The sequence below is a fragment of the Eubalaena glacialis genome, chromosome 6 (assembly GCF_028564815.1).
Source record: "Eubalaena glacialis isolate mEubGla1 chromosome 6, mEubGla1.1.hap2.+ XY, whole genome shotgun sequence".
In the NCBI taxonomy this organism is placed as follows: Eukaryota; Metazoa; Chordata; class Mammalia; order Artiodactyla; family Balaenidae; genus Eubalaena; species Eubalaena glacialis.
The window spans coordinates 122,745,357-122,765,536 of NC_083721.1; the positions used below are offsets into that span (position 1 = coordinate 122,745,357).

At 36.8% G+C, this 20,180-nt stretch overlaps 1 protein-coding gene across 3 annotated transcripts in view; it reads left to right on the forward strand.

Annotated features, from left to right (window-relative positions):
• LOC133093647 (phospholipid scramblase 4-like) overlaps positions 1-19,795 on the forward strand; it is a 40,794-nt gene extending 20,999 nt beyond the window's left edge. Inside the window, exons 2-10 of one of the 3 annotated variants that reach the window (XM_061193577.1) lie at positions 758-935; positions 1,511-1,537; positions 2,703-2,807; positions 9,043-9,278; positions 12,481-12,523; positions 13,451-13,677; positions 15,261-15,422; positions 17,136-17,294; positions 18,175-19,795. In XM_061193577.1, coding sequence (XP_061049560.1) covers positions 1,531-1,537; positions 2,703-2,807; positions 9,043-9,278; positions 12,481-12,523; positions 13,451-13,677; positions 15,261-15,422; positions 17,136-17,294; positions 18,175-18,228 — 993 coding nt within the window. In that variant the 5' untranslated portion in view covers positions 758-935; positions 1,511-1,530 and the 3' untranslated portion in view covers positions 18,229-19,795. The remainder of the gene's footprint in view (positions 1-757; positions 936-1,510; positions 1,538-2,702; positions 2,808-9,042; positions 9,279-12,480; positions 12,524-13,450; positions 13,678-15,260; positions 15,423-17,135; positions 17,295-18,174) is intronic. The other 2 variants (XM_061193579.1, XM_061193578.1) reach the window with 2 other exon arrangements.
• The last annotated feature ends 385 nt before the right edge of the window (positions 19,796-20,180 follow it).

Below are 20,180 nucleotides of genomic sequence, written 5' to 3' on the forward strand. Positions count from 1 at the left end.
TGGATAAATGTCTATTTAGATCTTTTGCCCATTTTTTGACTGGGTTGTTTGCTTTTTTGATATTGAGCTGCATGAGCTGTTTGTAAATTTTGGAGGTTAATCCCTTATTGGTCGTATCATTTGCAAATATTTTCTCCCATTCTGTGGGTCGTCTTTTCATTTTGTTTATGGTTTCTTTTGCTGTGCAAATTGTAGATAATATATGAAAAGTGCTCTGCCTTTTCCTGACATTTGATAAGCATTCAGTATATTATAGCTTTTGCTGATGTTTTCTCCTTGTTATTTGTCATCGCCCAGAACTCAGAAACCTGAAATACTGAAATTCCTTTCTCTAATAATCTTTTCCCCTTGATTGAATTAATGAAATCAATGAACTCTCTCTCCCCAACCTCCACCCCTTGTTTCAAATATCATCCCAACTTCTAGATTACTTCTCTGAGTTATTCTCATAATGTTCACATACACATGTTTTTTATTTAAATGTTTAACATGTCTTCTCTTGGACTCTTCTTAAACATAACATGTCCCGATTTAAACTTTTGATTCCTGCCCTCCCCAGTCCCCAACATTTTCCCACCATCTTCCTCTCTAGTTCAGCTAATGGCATCACCGTCAGCTCGGGTACCCTGGCTTAAAAAGTAAGACTCATCCTCGACTCCTCTCTTTACTTAGTCCATCAGCAACTCCTGTGGGTTATGCTTCCAAATCTTGTTATGCATCTGACGGCATCTGACCCTCTCTCGTGTCACCTCCCCAGTCTAAGCCAGCATCAGCTCCCACTGGGATTACTGCTGCCATCCCTCCCCCACTGCTTCTCCTCGCGCCCCCTCAAGACAAAGTTTAAATCAGATGTGACCACTCCACTGATTAAAGTCCCCCGAAGACTCTCCAGCTGCAATTACAACAGATTCCAAACATTTTGCCGTGAGTTTCAGGTATGATCAGACCTCTGTCTCCATCTCTGACCTCGGTTCTCTTCTTTCCTTGTGTCCCAGTCACACCTGACCTCTTTCTCTCCCTTGTTCATTGCCCAAGCTCATTGCCATCTCAAGCCCTTTGCACTTAACTTTCTTGTCTTTGGGGAACTCTCTTCCTACATTTTTAGTATAATGCTTTCTGTCATAGTTCAGATAGCTGAAAGGTCACCTCCTGAGAGAGACTTTCCCTGACCCTCCTCAAGCTCCTCATCCATGTTTTTCTTAATCTTTAACCTTGTATTCTTCATAACTGTACTATCTAAATTTAATCTTAAATATTTGTTGATATGTTTCACTCCACTAGAATATGATCTCCAGCAGAGTGTCCATCTGGTTTACTGCTGTATTTTCAACACCTGTAATAGTCCCTGGTACATAATAGATGCTCAGGAAATATTTGTTAAATTAATGAAGGAATGAAAGAAAGGTAACTGGGGACTAAAAGAATCACAGGACTTGTTACATGTATCACTAAATAATAATACTAACTATATAAATATATTTTTAAAGGTATAAAATGTGTTTTTTTTCAGGATTAATTAGAATTCTTCAAATGTCAGGTAAGTTTTTGTGAATAAATTTTAATATGCTGTATTTTCAAATGTGAACTGTGTGATTCCTTTCCTTAAAAAATTGGCGTTTATTTCATTTTGAAGTCACTTGTTTAATATTTGAAGAATATATATATATATATATATATACACACTCATTTGTTCATTTATATATATGAACATTCCTCTTTATCTTTGACAGAGAAGGATTAAAAGGGTTTTATACTGGCATATAGGTACTGCAAAAATTTCTAAAGTATGTGGGGGAAAGTTAGGTAAAGGAAAAATACAGGTAGGAGAGTAAATCTGCAAAGAGAGGTAATAGCAATAAAAAGCCTGTGATGGCAGCTTGCCTTTACAGAAGAAGGCTCAAAAGTAGCCCTGCTTTTTCAAGCAAGGTAGGAGATGATACAAGGAGAGAAACACCACATCTGTGGGATTTGTGTTTCTTATGAGATAAAAGTCAACCAGTTAAGCGATTCAGGACTACCTTCTAGTGAGTAATTTCTCTAATTTCAACAAGAGGACAAGCTATAACATAATGAAAAGTGACTTCAGTACCTCCCTTGCAGCAATTACAATGATCTAGGTTGCTTTTAGGCAGAATATGGTAAAAATGTGACTCACTGGAGGTGAAGACTGAACCACCTCCAGCTGAGTTGTGTGTAGCATTACTGCTGTTTAAAGTATTAATTAAGTATTCATCGTGTTATGTCTTAAATTTATTAAGTATTTATCGTGTTGTGCTTTGAATTTATTTAAGCACAGCCATTTTCCAAAAAGGATTTGGGAATAAATCAGATTCACTCTATAAATGACTGTACTCTCCCTATTATATAATAGGAGAAAGAAGTTTTGCTACTGTGCAAGGAGTTTATGTAGGTAGGAATGAGCATCAGGTCAGCTGAACACTAGCATGAAAGCTTGTTGCTTTGATCATAACAATAGAATTGCTTAGTTTTATTTTTAAGTCCATATTCAGGCTAAAAATTCATCAAATATATTAATAGGTTGATGTCTAATATACATAATGAATTTTTTTATAAAAAATGAGTGTATATCATGTTGATTATATTCATTAATGCATACCAAAATTTAAAAAGTGAATGTCTTCTGTAATCATATTATCATTCCCATTGTAACTCAGGTCCCCTTTCTCTCCCCCAAAATATAGTCCCCACAGGCCCTGAACAACCTGCAGATGAAATGGAGAATCAAATAAAATCACCTGATCCAAGGCCTGGTGCCCCTCCTGAGTACAATTCCCATTTTGTACCAGGTAGGTTAAATATTCAGAAAGAATCTTTCCCCACTCCGGAAAACCATACTCATAGTTAAGATTGCTTTTAAAATTAACTAATTAATTAATGGAATGATTCAGTAAATAAATACTGGATGCCTACAGCGTGCCGAGTAGTTTACTAGATGTTAATTAGAATTATATTCCTGTCTTAGGAAGGAAGTTGTGCAAACATTGATGGCATTCTCTTTGCTTGAATGTGAAGAGAACGTTGTCCTGTGAAGAGCACAGAGGGCAGCAACTGCCTCTACTGGGGATTTGAGGGAAGCACAAAATGAGGAAATCAAGTTTTACTGGCACGTGAGGAATTTCTCAATCGAAGGAAAGGGGGAAAGGGCCATCCCCTTCAGAAAGAACAATATGTCCAAAAGCTCAGGGTCATGAAGGTCTGGTTGGGACAAATGGCAGGAGAAGTGCAGAAAAATGGAAATGAATGGCTTTGAGTTCTGATTCAGGAGCTGGTAGTTTGGCAAATATTTTTATAAGTCTGAATACACAACTCATACTGTACTCAGGGACTCAGGGAAATAGATACTCCTAAGTATTTGGGCAATATGTGAATTCTTTAAAATTAAAAATACTCTTACTTGTTCACTTGGGCATGGCTAACAAAACTAAACAAACACAGTATTTTTCTCGAATGAACATGCTTATGATAGATTTTCTTCTTTTTCCAGAACAGCAAAACATCCACAGCTAAGCCAAGCTGTTGAAACTTAACCTTAATCCTGACTTGAAGTGGAAGCTTTTAAAAAATCTCTTGCTTTTCTACCAAATTCTAGCTACTGTTGTCTTTGCTGCTACTTTTTCTGCCTAGATCTCATATTCAAAGCTGCCTATGGGTTTAATTATATGCAAATTGCAGGTTATTATTTTTAGAGACACACAGACACACAGCATGGAGGGTGGGTGGGGACCTCTAGGTGCTGAATTTTGATCCTTTGCAAGATGACAGCAGCGAGGTCTTCTGGATTCTGCAGCTCTTAATTCAGGTCACCACCGACCGTGTTGTGATGTTCCAGACTAAAAGGCAAACTGGAGATCTTTCTTTATACTGTTATTCTCATAAAGAGATAAAAGTGACATACTATATGTTTATATAGCAAGGTCTGTTTTTAATACCAAATAGTTTATATCTCTATGCATTTATATCTCTGTGCCTTTATATTTCTAATAATATGGTTCTTGTTGGTATATGTTGAGACTTTGAGAATGTTAGGATCCTTGACCTTGTGCATTAGAGTGTTATGTTTTCAACAGTTGTGTGCCTCCCCTTCGCCTTCCCCTCTCCCTTTTTAAGCTGCTTCACAGGATTTGGAAGCTCCCTGATTCACTTTTACTTTCCTTTCAGTGGGTAGAAGAACGGTTGGTTGGTTGGTTGCTTGCTTGCTTACTTGGTTGCTTCTTTGTTTTTCAGTTATGCTGTTAAACTAAAAATCTCTGTTAAACTCCCTTACTGTTCATGTGACTGTTCTCTTTATGGTGTTTGACCAGTGATGCCGTGAGTTCGGGAAGATCTTCGCTGAACAGTCTTTTCCCCTATTGTTCATCCATTGTCAGCGTTTTATGTTGACCGTGTGAAGGACATTAAAGTCCTAAAACATCTAAAAAAAAAAAAAAACTCTTACTTTTGACTAAGGAAATAGTTTTAATCAGGATTATATTCAAATACATTTTAGTGATTTAGAAAATGATAAAGTCTAGTGATATTTCTTTAAATATATATTTAAGTGTTTGTTTAGAGGCAGAAACCAGTGAGTTAGGCTGTGAAAGAGCAGAAGAAACCCCAGAATCCACAGGATGATGGCAAGGATGTTGTCTTGGCTCCAGACATATGATTCATGGAGCTCAGGTAGCCTTTGCCCCTGCAGTGTTTTCTGAAAACAGGGCTTCCTTTTCCCCTTTCCCTCATGTGTATGCATGTTGTGTGAATCTGATCCAGTATAACCCCTCAGTATGGCTTAACCCCTGCTAAATCCAAGTTTTTGACAACCCTACATTGTAATATCACTATATATACATTTCTCTATGTTTTACTTCAGTGGCTATCAACATTATCTACATAATCTGTCTTAGATTCACCAATCACTCTATATCCAAGAACCTAGGTTCCAGTAGAACAGAAACTCCACTGTTTCTAAGAAGTAAACATTGGTTATAAATCATGTTCTGCTCATCTGGGAAAGTGTCTGTCTCTTCCTTTCTGTATCAACAAAATAGCACAACTAATGAATTTTCAGTTATGAAAATCAGCAACAAAAATTCACTGTGATCACCATCTAGTGGCTGAACTATATACTTATTTATACTGATGCAAATTGTGTCCCCTTGATTCACATTAAGGAACTTGAAATACTATACTTGGAATTTTAGCTTTAATGAATTTCTTTAAATTCAATTATATAATTCCATTTGCATTATATTACTGGATATTTGTTACCATTGAAAATAATTTTGGGCCAAATATGTTTAAAAGCATAGTTAATAAAGAAGCCTTTGTTATATGTAGTCTATTTAAAGAGGAAAATGACATACTTTTTTGAAATAAAAAAGGATGATAATATTCAAAATAACTAAGAAAACACAAATCCCATAAAGCAGTGTTTGTCACACTAGCTTTGGTAGGAAAATGCTCCATAACAGAGTTCTTTATTTAAATAAGTGTGGGATACTATAGTTACATAAAGTTAAACATGTTTTGTTGTGTTTTCCTGCAGAACAGTCAGAACCCTTAACGGCAATTTTAAAGCTTAAAAGAGAGTATAAAACATACACCATTTCCCACACGTAATTAGATTATGTTTTTTTCTTCACTTCTCTTAACATCTCTGAATAATACATACTTACAACAAAAATCATTTGATTACATACATTTGTATACAATTTTTTTTAGAAGTATAGTCTCTAAACTGAATAACACCATAATCTACATTATAATTTTCTTTCTAATTTATTGATCCTCAAATTTTGTTCCATGACGTACTTTTATCTTAAAATCACATGGTTAATACCAGAAGAATTAATCATCAACTCATTGAAATGATATAACAATTAGTATTTTTGAGATAGTTTATGTGACTTTTTAGGTGCATTGTATGCTTTTTAATAATAGTTCTAAGAAAAAGGGGAGGGGGATATCCGACTTCCAATCCAATTTGGGTACTCTTATTAAACACAACTCTTAAAGGAATTAAATTCTATTCTTCACAACAAACTGAAACGTGAAATTTCCTCCATTTTTTCTAAAGACATTAGCACTTTTTTTCTCACTTAGCTCTAATTTAACATTGTTTCTAGTTACCTTTATTTTTCCGTTAGTGTCTCCTGACTCCTGGTCTCTGTCAAGAGCTCTGTGTCCCCTAACCTTAAAAACCGGTATTCCCCAGAGGTCCTTGGGCCACTCCCCTGTCCAGCCCTGCCCTGCCCTGTCCTCTCTCTCACCTCTTCCATTCACCTGTCCTTTTACACTCTCCTAAGTTATACTGGGAATACCCCATATGGTTTCACTTGCCTTTAACGACTTATGAATCCCTTAGCCCCTACCCACGTCAGTCTCCTCTGCTCTAAACTTGCATTTCCACCTGCCTGTAGACCACTTGCCCTGGGTGACCCAGGATCTCAAACTCAGTGATTCCTCAGTGCATCTTGGGCATCTTGCTCCTGAACACATGCCCTCTGTTCTTTCTCTACACTGGAGGCCTGCAGGGACCCACGTCAGAAACTTGAGAATCTTTCCTCATATCCAGTCTATTACCAACACAATATGTCTCTTAAAAGTCGATTATTATTTCTCCACTTTCTACTCTTTTCATTACAATTAAACTTCCTTAGCTCACATCTAGACTCCTGCAGGCACCTCCTTCCTAATCTAACCTTCTCATTCATAACGGTTCTAAATGTAAAATTGGTCACTCCACTTTACATTTTATTATAAAGTTCAAGTTCTTTGCACAGAGCACGGGTCTTTCATAATCGTCACTTCCTCCCCACCTTTCTTTCTGTTTTGTTTGCTAAATCTCTATATATGCATGGCCTTTACTCCTGTGGTACTGAGCTTCCCCTGTGCAGCTGCTCATTTAGTACCTGCTGTATCTAAAACCTTTGCCCATCGTAAAGGTGCTGGCTGGGTCTGATGTGTCAGCACTTACATCACAGGGTATCTCCTCTGCCTAGGTTAGTTGCCCCTCCTCTCTAATCCCTTCACATACTATGTGTCTACCAGTGAATATGTTACAGACCCAGGTCGTTGGACAATTTAATCAACAGAAATTGTTAAGAGGCCAGATGAGAAATTCAAGCAGGGCTTTATTGGGATCCCTGCTACAGCAGAGGGAGCGAGAACAAGTAACAGGTGGCCTTGCTCACCCCCAAGGCAGGGGGTGAGCTGGTTCCTTAAATAGGGTGAGGGTAGGGATGAATCAGTGGGTTGGGCAGGAGGTGCAGCTTAGGTGGTCTTCCCGCCCCCTTGGTGGTGCTGTGTGCAGGGCTTGTGCACAGGACCCTGCTTTTGCATACAGCTGTTCATAATACTTCCTTATGATGCATTTCAGTTTCTGTAAGAGTTTAGTAATGTCCCCATTTTCACCCCTGTGTTTAGTAATTGAAGTCTATTTTTTTTTTCTTGGTTAGTCTGGCTTAAGGTTTCTCAATTTTGTTGATCTTTTAAAAGAACCTACTTCTGGTTTTGCTGATTTTTGTCTATTGTTTTTCCTGTTTCATTTCACTCACTTCTACTTCAGTGTTTATTATTATTTCCTCCTGCTTGCTTTGGGTTTCGTTTATCTCTGAGGTGGAAAGTTGGGTTACTGATTTGAGATATTTCTTTTTTAGTGTAGGTGTTTACAGCTGTCAGTTTCCCTCTAAGCATTGTTTTAGCTGCATCCCATAAGCTTTGGTATATTGTGCTTTTGTTTCATTCGTCTCAAAGTATTTTCTCATTTCTCTCATGATTTCTTTTTACCCCTTTGTTTATTTAAGAGTGTATTGTTTTATTTCCTCATACTTGTGATTTCCAAAATTTCTTCTATTATTATTGATTTCTGGTTTTAGTCCATTGTAATAGAATATACTCTGTATGATTTCAGGTATCTTAAATTTGTTGAGACTTGTTTTATGGCCAGCCAGTAGGTCTCTCCTGGAGAAGGTTCTATGTGCATTTGAGAAGAAGGTTTAGCTTGTTGTTGTTGGGTAGAGTGTTCTATACATGCCTGTTATGTATTGTTTCATTTATAGTGTTGTTCATGCTTCTATTTCCTTTTTGACCTTCTGCTTAGGTGTTCTATCCCTTATTGTGAGCGAGGTATTGCAGCCTCCAACTATTGTTCGTTGGATTGCCTATTTCACTTTTTAGTGTGTCAGTTTTTGCTTCATGTATTTTGAAGCTCTGTTTTTAGGTGTATATAATTATGTCTTCTTGACGGATTGACACTTCTGTTATTATAATAAAATGTCCTTTACCTCTAGTAACAGTTTTTGTCTTAAAGTATATTTTGTCTGACATGAGTATTGTTATTTCACTAGTTTTTATTAATGAAATACTAATGCAAAGGTCAAGGATGAACCTTGAAAACCTGCCAAGTAAAAGAAACCAGATACAAAGGCTATGTTACATGATTTTATTTATATAAAATGTCCGGATTAGGCAAATCTATAGAGATAGCGGTTTCCAGGGACTGGGGGAAAAGATGGGGAATGACTGCTAATAGGTATGGGATTTTTTGAGGGGGGTGATGAAACCGTTCTGGAGTTAGATAGCAGTCATTAAAAGAACCCCTTTGAAGTTAAGTAGACCTTACTATCTTTATGACCTTAAACAATAATAACAGTAAACATAGTAACAAAAACTTAACCATGCTAATTATATGCTAGGCCTTGTGCTAATCCTACTATAACCTAATGAAGTAGGTATATTATTATCTCCAAAGAAGGAAGCTAATGCCTAGAGGCTAACATGTTAACTTGATATTTCAACCTTACTTCTATACCTCTGAAATGGGAATAATTGTCTCATAAGGCTTAAGAGGATCAAATGAGTTAATGTGTAAATCCCCTTAGTACATTTTGGTACATCCTACACACTCGTAAAATGGAACACCTTGTTATTTTTAAGTGGAGGTTGTGTGATCCATATCATCTCCATGTAAAAAGTCATGCTAATTTCCAATATATTGTAGTGTTTATAATGTATAACACTTCCATTTGTTTTTGAACGCAGGGCCCCCTGGACCAGCTGTCCCTCCTCCTGCAGGCCACCCAGGAGGCTTGCCTGTGGGATACTACAGTCCGCATCAGCCCACTACCTTCCCCTTGTACATGCACACTGGTGGTAGCCATCCTATCCAGTACCAGCCTGGAAAATATCCTGTACCACAACATTCTGCTCCAGTAGTGTGGATGCCAATGCCAACTGTTATGCCAAACTGTCCTCCAGGTCTGGAATATTTAGCCCAGGTACTTCACACAAATCCAAATTATTTTCTTACAAAGTATGACTGGGGATCCAACAAGAAGAGACAGGATAGAGTGGATAAACGTGATGGGTCAGTGATAACAGATGTTTGTGAGACTATAGGAGTGGTAGTGCTAATTTCAGAAATGTGAATGGGGAACAAAGAAGATAGGGATTTTTTTGGTGGGATGACTATGGTTTTTGTGAAGGTTGTATATTGAATTTTAAGACATTCAAGATGTCCTATCGAAGGCAGTTTAAAAACTAGGAATTGGAATAGAAGAAAAATTATCAAAGATGTTAATTGGAGTGTCACTTGCTTAGAAGTAAAGGCTGAACGTCAAGAAAAACAACATTACAAAGAACAGAACAGAACGGTAGACAGTGAGTCAATCACTCAGTGCCTCAGGCCATTGCTATTTCTCACCACCCATAGTTTTCATCAACCAGTCCTGTCACCTCCCAAAACATACAAGGTAAATAAAAATAGGGGACCTCCAAGGATACTGTTTCAGGTCAAGTTCCAGAGAACCCCTTTCCACAACACAGAGACTCCCTAATTTTTATCTATATGGACATTCTAGGACCGGGCCACCCATTTCAGAAACTGGGGCAACATGCCCACAGGTTTGTGTACCACCAAATGGTATTGTTTAAAAACCCATGTCAGAAATAAAAATGTTGCTTAATGAAAATAAGATAAACCTAGTATTGCAAATCCCTTAGAAACTACTAAATCATGTTTCACTTTTAGAAAAAGCAAGTGTTGAAATATTGATACATTATAAGCAAGGGACTTGCCAATTCAATACGTGTCTCCCCACCGTAGTCAACCAAATGTTCCTTGGAGTTGACATGTTTCTCTTTTCAGTTTTATATACTGACTGTTAATCCTGTGCATTGAAAACCATTGTTACAAAGTTATAGTGTTGATCTTTGAAAGTAATACAGTTGGATCAGGAAAATTTGGATTTTACATAAACCAAAAACTTTATTAACCTGTTGTTTGGCAAAATATTGACAAAGCCAGTCATTCAGGTACAGTGCTAGAGTAACCCCTACATTATTTTGGAAGCTTATAAAATGCTTATAAGTTAACCAAGTTTAGAAAGTTTATTTTTTTACTTGATGATAAATATAGAAAATTTCCTTAGAAATCCAATATCTGGAGTCATTTCTTTTTAAAAATGTATAGCTTTAATATTGTTCATTTAAATATTAAAAACCCATTTTCTTAATTTCTTCTATTACTTTCAGTGAAGTTAAATGGGCATATTTTATGAATTCTATTTTGCCTTTCAGCAATGTTTTTACTTAAAAAAAAATTGAAAAAGAAACAAATAAAACAGATTTAGAGCCAGACACACCTGGCTTTTAATTCTAGCTCTACTCTCTCCTCACTCTACTACCTTGAGTAACTTTTCTAACCTCTTGGTGCTTGAATTTCATCATCTATAAAATAGTGCTAGTGTTACCTACCCTATTGGGTTGTTAGGAGAATTTTTAATGAGATAGAGTTTGTAACGTGCCTAATATTTTTGGCACATGGGACCCACCCAGTGGATAATAGCTGTGTGGATGTTTTTAGTTGAAACACCTTGTGTGTAGGTGGAAGACACAGAGCCAGGCATCCAAGCATTTTCTTCATCCTAGGCTTTTATTTTTTATTTTTGGCTGTACCTTAGTTCCCTGACCAGGGATTGAACCCATGCCCCCTGCAGTGGAAGTGTGGAGTCTTAACCACTGGACCGCCAGGGAAGTCCCTATCATAGTCTTTTTGCCATCTCGTGTGCAAATTACATGAATCATTATCAGGACTATCCTGACACTTTAACATCCAGAGTAGCGGGTTTACATTATTTCTAGAATATTGCCTTGGCCAGTGACTCCACACTTTGTTAGAACTGCTTCTTAACAACCGTAGTATCTTATTGGGTAAACTTCTTTCACAGTAACAGGCATCATTTCTTTAGAATATTTTGCTCAGCAGTGGAAGCTCTTACCAAGCAGTGAATATTTTTACTTTTTAGTTATAGATGTTTAAGAGTCCCTAGAGTTTTTCAAAGGGACTGTAAACCACCCTAGTGGCCACTTTTGATAATTTTGTAAGACATGTTTAGGCCCTCTCACCTGATAGTGTTTTCATAAAAGAAAAATTTTTTAATGAAAGGAAGATTGTATCCTCTCTATACCCTCCTGTAATGGATCACGCCACAAAACGTTTATGTCAGGTTACATTATTTTAAATTTTATTTATTACCACAGTAATGTAGTGTTTATTAATTAATGTATTCAACAAACATTTGGTAAAATATGGCATTTCAGGCAATGTTCTGGGCTCAGGCATTAGGAATGATCTAATGATCTAAATTATCTAAAATTATATAGATATGAGTAGTCTGTCCTTAAGGGGGTTTCTTTTCTGCTAGGATGTTCTCAAGTATAACAGATGATGGGCCAAAGTGTTTATCTTTACAGTGATTCCTAAGTAAAGTTAAGGTAGAAGTTGGTCTAATGGTATTACCAACCTCCCTTTTCAAGGGATTCCATCCTTGGAGAATGTTTCCTCTCCTTTGCCCTAATCCTATTCACATGCTTCCAGCTCTCTTGGATCTTCCCCTATTAAAGTCTGCACTTAGGGAAGACCCTGGCATCAGCAGCCCAAGTGAATGGAAGTCAGTGTGTTAACCTCTTTCAGAGGTACTGTGAAGTAATATGAGATCGGACATTCCTGTGCAAGGTCCACCCTGCCTCATTCACTCTCCCTAAGCCCCTGAGAAAATTGGCTTCTCTGTGGCTGGTCCACGTTAAACTGTCCTGAACTTCCTGACAACTCCAGTCTGTGGGTGACATGTCAGAGAGACCAATGAGTAGGAACTGAACTAGGCAACATAGCTTTTTCTAGGTGCTGTTACTGAAGCAGGAAGATGATTTTCTGATATTTTAGAGAATTGTTTCAATATTTTACAGTGGACCTGGAGGAAAGTGTTCTATCTGGATGGCTCTGCTAATAACCATCTGATCAGGTGCAGATGGGCTGATTTTGCTTGATAAAAATGTTTTTGATTCCATTCAGTTTCAGAAAGATATTTTTGTATCGATTGATATATTTAATTTCTGTCTCATCAGTTTTTTTTTCTAATACTGGTTTGATTTGATTCTGTTATTTCTCTCTCTCCTAATTGCTTTGTTCTATCCCAACAGTTGGACAACATACATGTTCTTCAGCATTTTGAACCCCTGGAAAGTATGTATAATTTTGTAGTGTCCAGCAATATTTGAATCAGGTGAAAATTTGCATTATCCAATATCTAGTTCCTTATTTATGTTGATCATTTTTTAGTGGTTCAAAGAGAAAAGACTATCCTCTATTACCCTGTCTTCAAGAAAGTAATAAAGGGACTTAACTTTGTATAATTTTATCTGTTTACACATCATACGTGAGCTCTTAGATTTCAAAAGGACTTAACATTTTTACTTGGTCAAACCCCCTATCCTTTACCCGTCTCAACTCCTCCATATTCACTTTTCATGGACAAGGAAAAGAAGGAACAAAAAGACTAGACGAGCTAGTCAAGGGCACCCTAGTCAGCTAATCAATGGCAGAGCTGGAAATAGAGTCTCAGTCTGCTGAGTTCTAAGTCCAATGCTGTAGAAGTAAGAAAAAATCACGGTAAACACAATGCCTGTTCTCAGTTCCCCTCACTGTATCAGATCTACACCCTCATTTCATTCATTTTACCTCCACATAGAGCCTTTGACTTTTCTTGGTTGGTTTTCTTATTTGCAATTAGTAATGACCCTAATCCTCTCAGCATATTTCATAAGCTGATTAATTCATGGTCTGGTGTATAATTTCCTTTAAATGTTTTTATAATTAAAGTTTTCTTAATTCAAGTACTCCAGGAATATTGTTTCCAATCTTTGCTTCTGTGTGGAAAAGTTTTAAAAATCATTTTACACTGAACTTCTTAAAAGAAATGTTTTAAAATTTCAAAATTACGTATAGACTTGTAGGGCATATGAATTGCAATGGCATTCTAATAATTGCATATTTTTCACCTGAAATTTTTTAAAAAGCTCTTCTGCTTTAGGCCCCTGTGAAATACTACAAAAGGACTTCTTGAGGCCCATTTTAACTGCTTCTAAAATAAGATGGCTCTCTCATTTTTAGTGATAACAGGTTTTGAAACTACTAATACATATGATATTAAAAACAACCTGGGCCAGATGGTTTACTTTGTGACCGAAGACACAGATGACTACACCAGGAATGCTTATCGGACACTGAGGCCCTTTGTGCTCCGGGTCACTGACTGTATGGGCCGAGAAGTCATGACAATGCAGAGACCTTTCAGATGCACCTGCTGCTGCTTCTGTTGCCCCTCCACCAGGCAAGAGGTCAGAGGACAGAAGTCTCATCCGTTGTTTCTTCCTGATCCAACTCTTCCCTGCACGCTTGTGCTCCTTCCAAAGCTACACAGGAGGGGACTTTCATGGCACGGGCAGAATGGAAGAAGATAGTGGGGGGGGGGGGGGCGGCAGGGAAGGAAGCCAAATGCCAAATTGTCTTACCTATGGAAAAACCACAAAGACATTTTGCATGTGGGTTCATGTCTTCAGGTGCTAGCTGGTGGGGTCAAGCACAAATGAGGGTTATTTAGTCAGTGATCGCAATTCTATCCATTGTGTCTACTGAATTAGAAATTAGCCTGTTACCTAGAACACACATTTGTCTAAATGTTCCTACATATCCCCAAATAAGGTCACACTAAATGTAGACATGCTTTTAAATAGAATCGGAAGAAACTTCAGATGCTTTTACTCTACCCATCATAATCTACACCTTGTTACAGATAAAGAAAGGGTGGCTAAAAAAGAATAAGTGCCTGAGGATGGTGTTACACTTGGTAGATGCTGGAACTAGAAAGCAGGTGTGCCAAGTTACAGTTTGGTTGCTCTTCTGTAATCTGTGCTGCCCTAGGAAAATTGTTTGCTACAGGGAAAAGAAAAGTGTTAGAGAGAGATCCAAGAGAATTTGAATTTCGAATATGCCACCTACTTAAAAGTGGACAATTTACTTAACCTGTTTTAGCCTCAGTGTTCTTAATACATTAACTGGGCAGAAAAAAATACCTCCTAGGATTACTGGGATTTTAATTATATGTTAAGTACCAGCATTTTCAATAGAATTTACTTATAGCCTCTGTGCCTTGATTTATTCACCTATAAAATGGAGATATTAATAGTACCTATCTCATAGGATGGTTATTTTGAGGATTAGATAGTAAATAAATGTCAACTGTGTTAGCATAGTGCCTGGCAAATAGTTTAGTGCTCAGTGAATATTAGCAATTGTCAGATAGCTTACTCCTTTGTCATTATTGTCTTTGTGTAATAACAGTCTTATATTTGAGATGAATCTCCACTTCTTCCTATACTTATACACACATTCTGTTGTCTTCACGACATACAATTTTCAGAATGCCTCTTTTCTCTTTTGTTTTCTATTACAATTGTCATGTCTGAGATGTCAGTCTAAGAAGCTAGCATGTTACTTTTTCATGGATTGTGCCAGAAGACATGAGACCCCTAGGTCAGGGGCAGAGAACTTTATTACAACACAGGAAGCATCATGAGCTCCAGCACGTGTGCGTAGGTCCCGTCATCCCCAAGTTCTACAGGGATGACTCAGAGGATCCCAGGTAGATGCTACATATGCAGCTGAGGGACATGGAGCTTGGAGAACTGACCATTTTTTAACAAGCAGTAATTTTGTCCCAAAGGGAACATGACTTCATCTCTCAAGGCTGTTCACTGAAATACAACCCTAAGAAATAGCCTGGGGATAATGGAAGACTCTTTCCCAGTGACAGTTTCCCTAGTTCTTGAATGAATTAGGGACATACCTAGGTTGTGTGTATCTGTGTATGTGTATACCTATACATGTAGCATCTTCGCCTCTGTCACTGCTTCATTTGCAGCTGGAGGTGCAGTGTCCTCCTGGTGTCACCATTGGCTTTGTTGCCGAACACTGGAACCTGTGCAGGGCAGTGTACAGCATCCAAAACGAGAAGAAAGAAGATATGATGGGAGTGCTTGGGCCATGCTCAACCTATGGCTGTGGTTCAGATTCTGTTTTTGAGGTAAACAAATATAAAAATAAATGTTTCTACTATTTTTTCTACATTTACTAACAGACCTCAGAATGATGCGCTTTTAGACGATTTTTGTGTGTGTGAATGAATAAAGTAATGTGAGGAAAGAGTTAACTAACCAGTTGACATTGAAAAATTTTCAAATTATCATTAGGGGGTTGCTTAATGTTTTCCACAATGTGAGCTTCTTTTGCATGATTTCAGTGTTTGATAAAGATAAGAAGAAACCATTTAAAACATTAAACCTGAGAGTAAATAGCCTAACCTAATCCATTTATTTTATTCTTGGCTGTATTTCACTAACCATTTTTACCAAAGATTTCCAGGAACAGAATATAGGTCCTGAGTAATGAAAAGGCCCCACATATCACAGAACCAATAGAGCACCCCTGAGGTTGTGCAAATTGCTTATTTGCAAGATAGAAGTCTGTCTGCATCCTCAAGAAACAAGACGACACTGATAAACAAGGATAAATCTTACAGTGGATTATAACATTTTCTGGAAGAAGGAAAATCCTTCTGTTTTGCCTTCATCTCAATGGCCACAAAATGATAGCTTATTACTCTTAACAGTTGTGACAAAGGAGATTCCTGGGCTTCTTAAAGAGTTCTTTCTAAATGCCTCGCAATTCAACAAAATTGATAATCCAAAATTGCTCATTCAAATATTTTCTATGACACCCGATAAACTTTCCTTAGTTCTCATTTTACATAACCATCTCATCAGCCATTACTTATTTATTAAAAGGCTGTTATAGATAGATAGAAAGAAAGTGTAGGCTTCCTTGGTGGCACAGTGGTTAAGAATCCGCCTGCCAATGCTGGGGACAGGGGTTCGAGCCCTGGTCTGGGAAGATCCCACATGCCACGGAGCAACTAAGCCCGTGTGCCACAACTACTGACCCTGCGCTCTAGAGCCTGTGAGCCACAACTACTGAAGCCTGCGCGCCTACAGCCTGTGCTCTGCAACAAGAGAAGCCACCGCAATGAGAAGCCCGCGCACGCGCACTGCAACGAAGAGTAACCCCCGCTCGCCGCAACTAGAGAAAGCCCGCGTGCAGCAACAAAGACCCAACACAGCAAAAAATAAAATAAATAAAATTAAAAAAAAAAAAAGAAAAGAAAATGTAGATAAGCCAGATTTTGAGGGCAGGGTGTGTGGATCATTTTAATCACCAAAATGTAGTGTTTGGGTATTATCCTTGTGGCAAGTGCCTTCTAGAAGCTGAAGCCCTTTGGGATTCTGACATACTTTAAGAAGACAGGGCCCACAAAAGCCTGAGTGATCATATGGATTTTGTGAAGTGAAAAGAACCATACCACCTTGCTTTTGCTAACGTGTTTCCCTCGACTGGGAAAGACTCCCTCCCAATCTCCAATTCCCACCCTTTGCTATATGAAAAAGAATTTCAAAATCAGTTTAAATCATACCTCCTCTGACAGGCTTCCCTAATAACTCATTTGAGGGTGAAGAAAGAACACTGGCCTGAGAATTGTAAGATACTCCGCAGCTTGGTTGTCAACCAGTTGCAAGGCACTTAACCCTTCTTGGCCATAATTCCCTATTTGAAATTATATTATTACTATATTCATTTCCTGCACCGTATTTATACTACTTGAGTGTAAACTGCTTATAAACAGGAGAATAAAGCATGTAGTTTAACACCTTTCAATCATAGAGTCACATTCTTGTCTTTCTAGGTCATATCCCTTGATGGTGTATCCAGTATCGGCAGTATTACTCGGAAGTGGAATGGTGTGTTATCAGCAATGAGTGATGCTGACCACTTTGAAATTCACTTCCCATTAGACCTGGATGTGACAATGAAAGCCATGATTTTTGGAGCTTGTTTCCTCATTGTAAGCCTTTTGCTTCTGAGTTATCCTGAGAGAATTATTCTTGCTGATGAGAAGTAGTGTAGTGCAGTAGAAAGGCAATAAGATTTGAAGCTGTCTCTGCCACTTACTAGTTATATGTCTTGCAAAGTGTTTAACACTTGCAAGCCTCAGTTTCCTTATTTGTAAAATGGAAATGAAAATACTTATTTATATATATATATTTCAGGGTTGTGAGTATTAGCTATCATATGAGTAAAGGGGCCAGGAAAGTGCTTGAAAGATACTAGGCATCCAGTGGGTGTAATTGTCATCATTTCATGTTACTTATCGTTCTCATTACTTAAAGATGCCTATTCTTTGATTTCTTAGTGAAATAAAATAACTCTAAAGCTGATGTTCTTTCCCTTCATCTATTACCTCTTTGTCAATATACTCCTTGGTGTTGTACCATCCTAGATTTATTAGGTACAATTTCCTTGCTGCATTCCTGTCTGATTAGTGGCCAATATTCGTAAGTAAAGCATAGAAATAAAATTGATAGCATTTACCTTAAAAACCTAATTAACATATTGCAATTGGTATATTTAACATTTTTAATATTGATTATCAAGTTTTTCCTCCTTTCAACAATGAAAATTTAGTTAATTGGTACCCCAAATGGAAAACTTATTGACTACCCACTGTTTCAAATTTGCAATTGCTGTTCTTCATATTAGGTTCTCTTCATGAAGATTTCCTTAGCTTGATTTATTCTTAACTGGAATGAGATCACCTGATAAATTATGAAGAATAACATTTTGTGCATTGCACCTAATTATCTATTTACATTCTTTATTTGTATAATTATTTATCTATCTAATTTGATATTTATCTATACATATAATTCTTTTTCCAATTTCAGGACTTCATGTATTTTGAAAGCTCTCCACCACAACGTTCATCTACTCATAATTGATGGATACCGCAAATCGGCAATTCTGATTAATGAAAAAAATTTAGAAAAGTTGGTTACAGTCAGCCCTCAATTATTCACAAATATATGTATCTGCTCTTGCAGATTATTGTTATTGGGTATTAGCTTTGACAGGTAGGCTGAGAGTGTAAGTGCAAGAGCACATCTAAACATGTGTTTTAATTGAGTATCTGTCTACCTGTCTACTTGGTAGACTAGGAGTTTACCTGAAAAAGTTATGACCCATTAACCAAGTAAACATATATATAGTGAACTTGAAAACCCTTTAAACATGAGATGAGGGAAAATGAATCCCAAAGCTTTCACATTAATTGATAGTAAAATGATGGGCTTTTTAGAGCAATCTTTGTTGAGATAGAGTAATATAGCTTCTATCTCTGACCCTCTCCTCTCCATCAACATGTCCAGTTACTGAAGACAAATTTGATTCCAGGTGAAAAGAATGATACTCTTCATTGTTAAAAACAAAAAGGAAGGCAGACAGAAATATTATGTTTTATTGCACAAGGAAAATTTTACCTGTGCAAATGTATCAGAACCTCATTTTGCAAACTTCATAAAAGTTTCAATGGAAATTTTAATTTTATTACAAAATAAAACATGTTTTTCATATCATAAGGTTATATTTTCCATGCCTCATTTACTAGCATACACAATCAGGAGCTGCCTCTGTATGAAGATGGGGTCAGACTACCAGGACCATTAACCAATCTAGATCTCTGAGCAATTTAGAGACATCAGTGCCCTTATGAGAAGCTTGTATTTAATACATTTAATCTCTCTTGGTTATAGATGTCTTACATGTAAAATAGGTTTGGTCGAATCTCTAGGATTGCCTATTGAACCTGTGTCTCATTTGATATGACACAGAGGAGATGATTTTTTTTTTTTCTTACAAGAAGATCCCTGATTTGAACTGTGCTGTTCAAATTGCAAGAGTTGGAGTTTTGTTTTTAAATTTTGAAATGTGACATTCTGCGTAGCACTTTGTAAAAGCAAAAATTACAAATGCAGACACTGCTTAATATTGTTTTGCTGTTTTTTATTTAAATGATAGATAAATCTGTATCTATGCAAAGAAAATGATAAAACACAGCAAACATGCTGCTTCTCTGGGATCTATAGCTTATCAGTAAAGATTATTTGGATCAACATAGTAAAAGTATAAATTACACTTATTTGTATTAACTAGTTAAAATCACAGCGTATTAGTGAATACACTCTGATAAATCAACTTGCCTCTACTGCACTTTAGCTTCCTATCTGGACATGAACTGTGTTCTTTCAACACAGCCAGTACATAGAATGGAATGTATTCTTCCACTGCTCTTTGTTAAAAGAAGCAAGACTGAGTGTTCTTTGGTATGAGATGAAGGCCTTCACCCACAGTTCCTGTTGAAGTGAAAGAAAGGTGCCTCATTTTAAAATTATATTCATCTTTTCCTGGTAAATGTTGTTTTACCCAGTTTCTTGTAATGTTCATTTTTATATGCTACTACTAGCTTTCTAAAAAAATGTAAAAACTGCTTGTTTCTAAAATAATAATTACCTTATATTTAAGGCAATTGTAGTCTTAAATGGACAGATATATTATTTCTTATAATGATGTCTGACATTTGATATAGCAAATCAGACAATAATATTCAGAAAGTTTACTATATAAACTTTTCGTTTTTACTTGTCTACATCCCTACATTCTAAGACCTGATGCATAATACTAAGAAAAAATTATTTCTAGCATGACATTTTAAATTTCTTTTTAAGTTTTTGTGGTATTAACATGTCTCTTACAATTTCTTTCTTTAAAAATAATACTATGTTTCTTATATTTTTATACTACAGTTTATAATTTTTATGTTTCTTAACGATATTTCATTGTGTAAAACTGATCAGATTGATTAACAAAACAAGCCATTCTCTGAAATGTGTGTGTT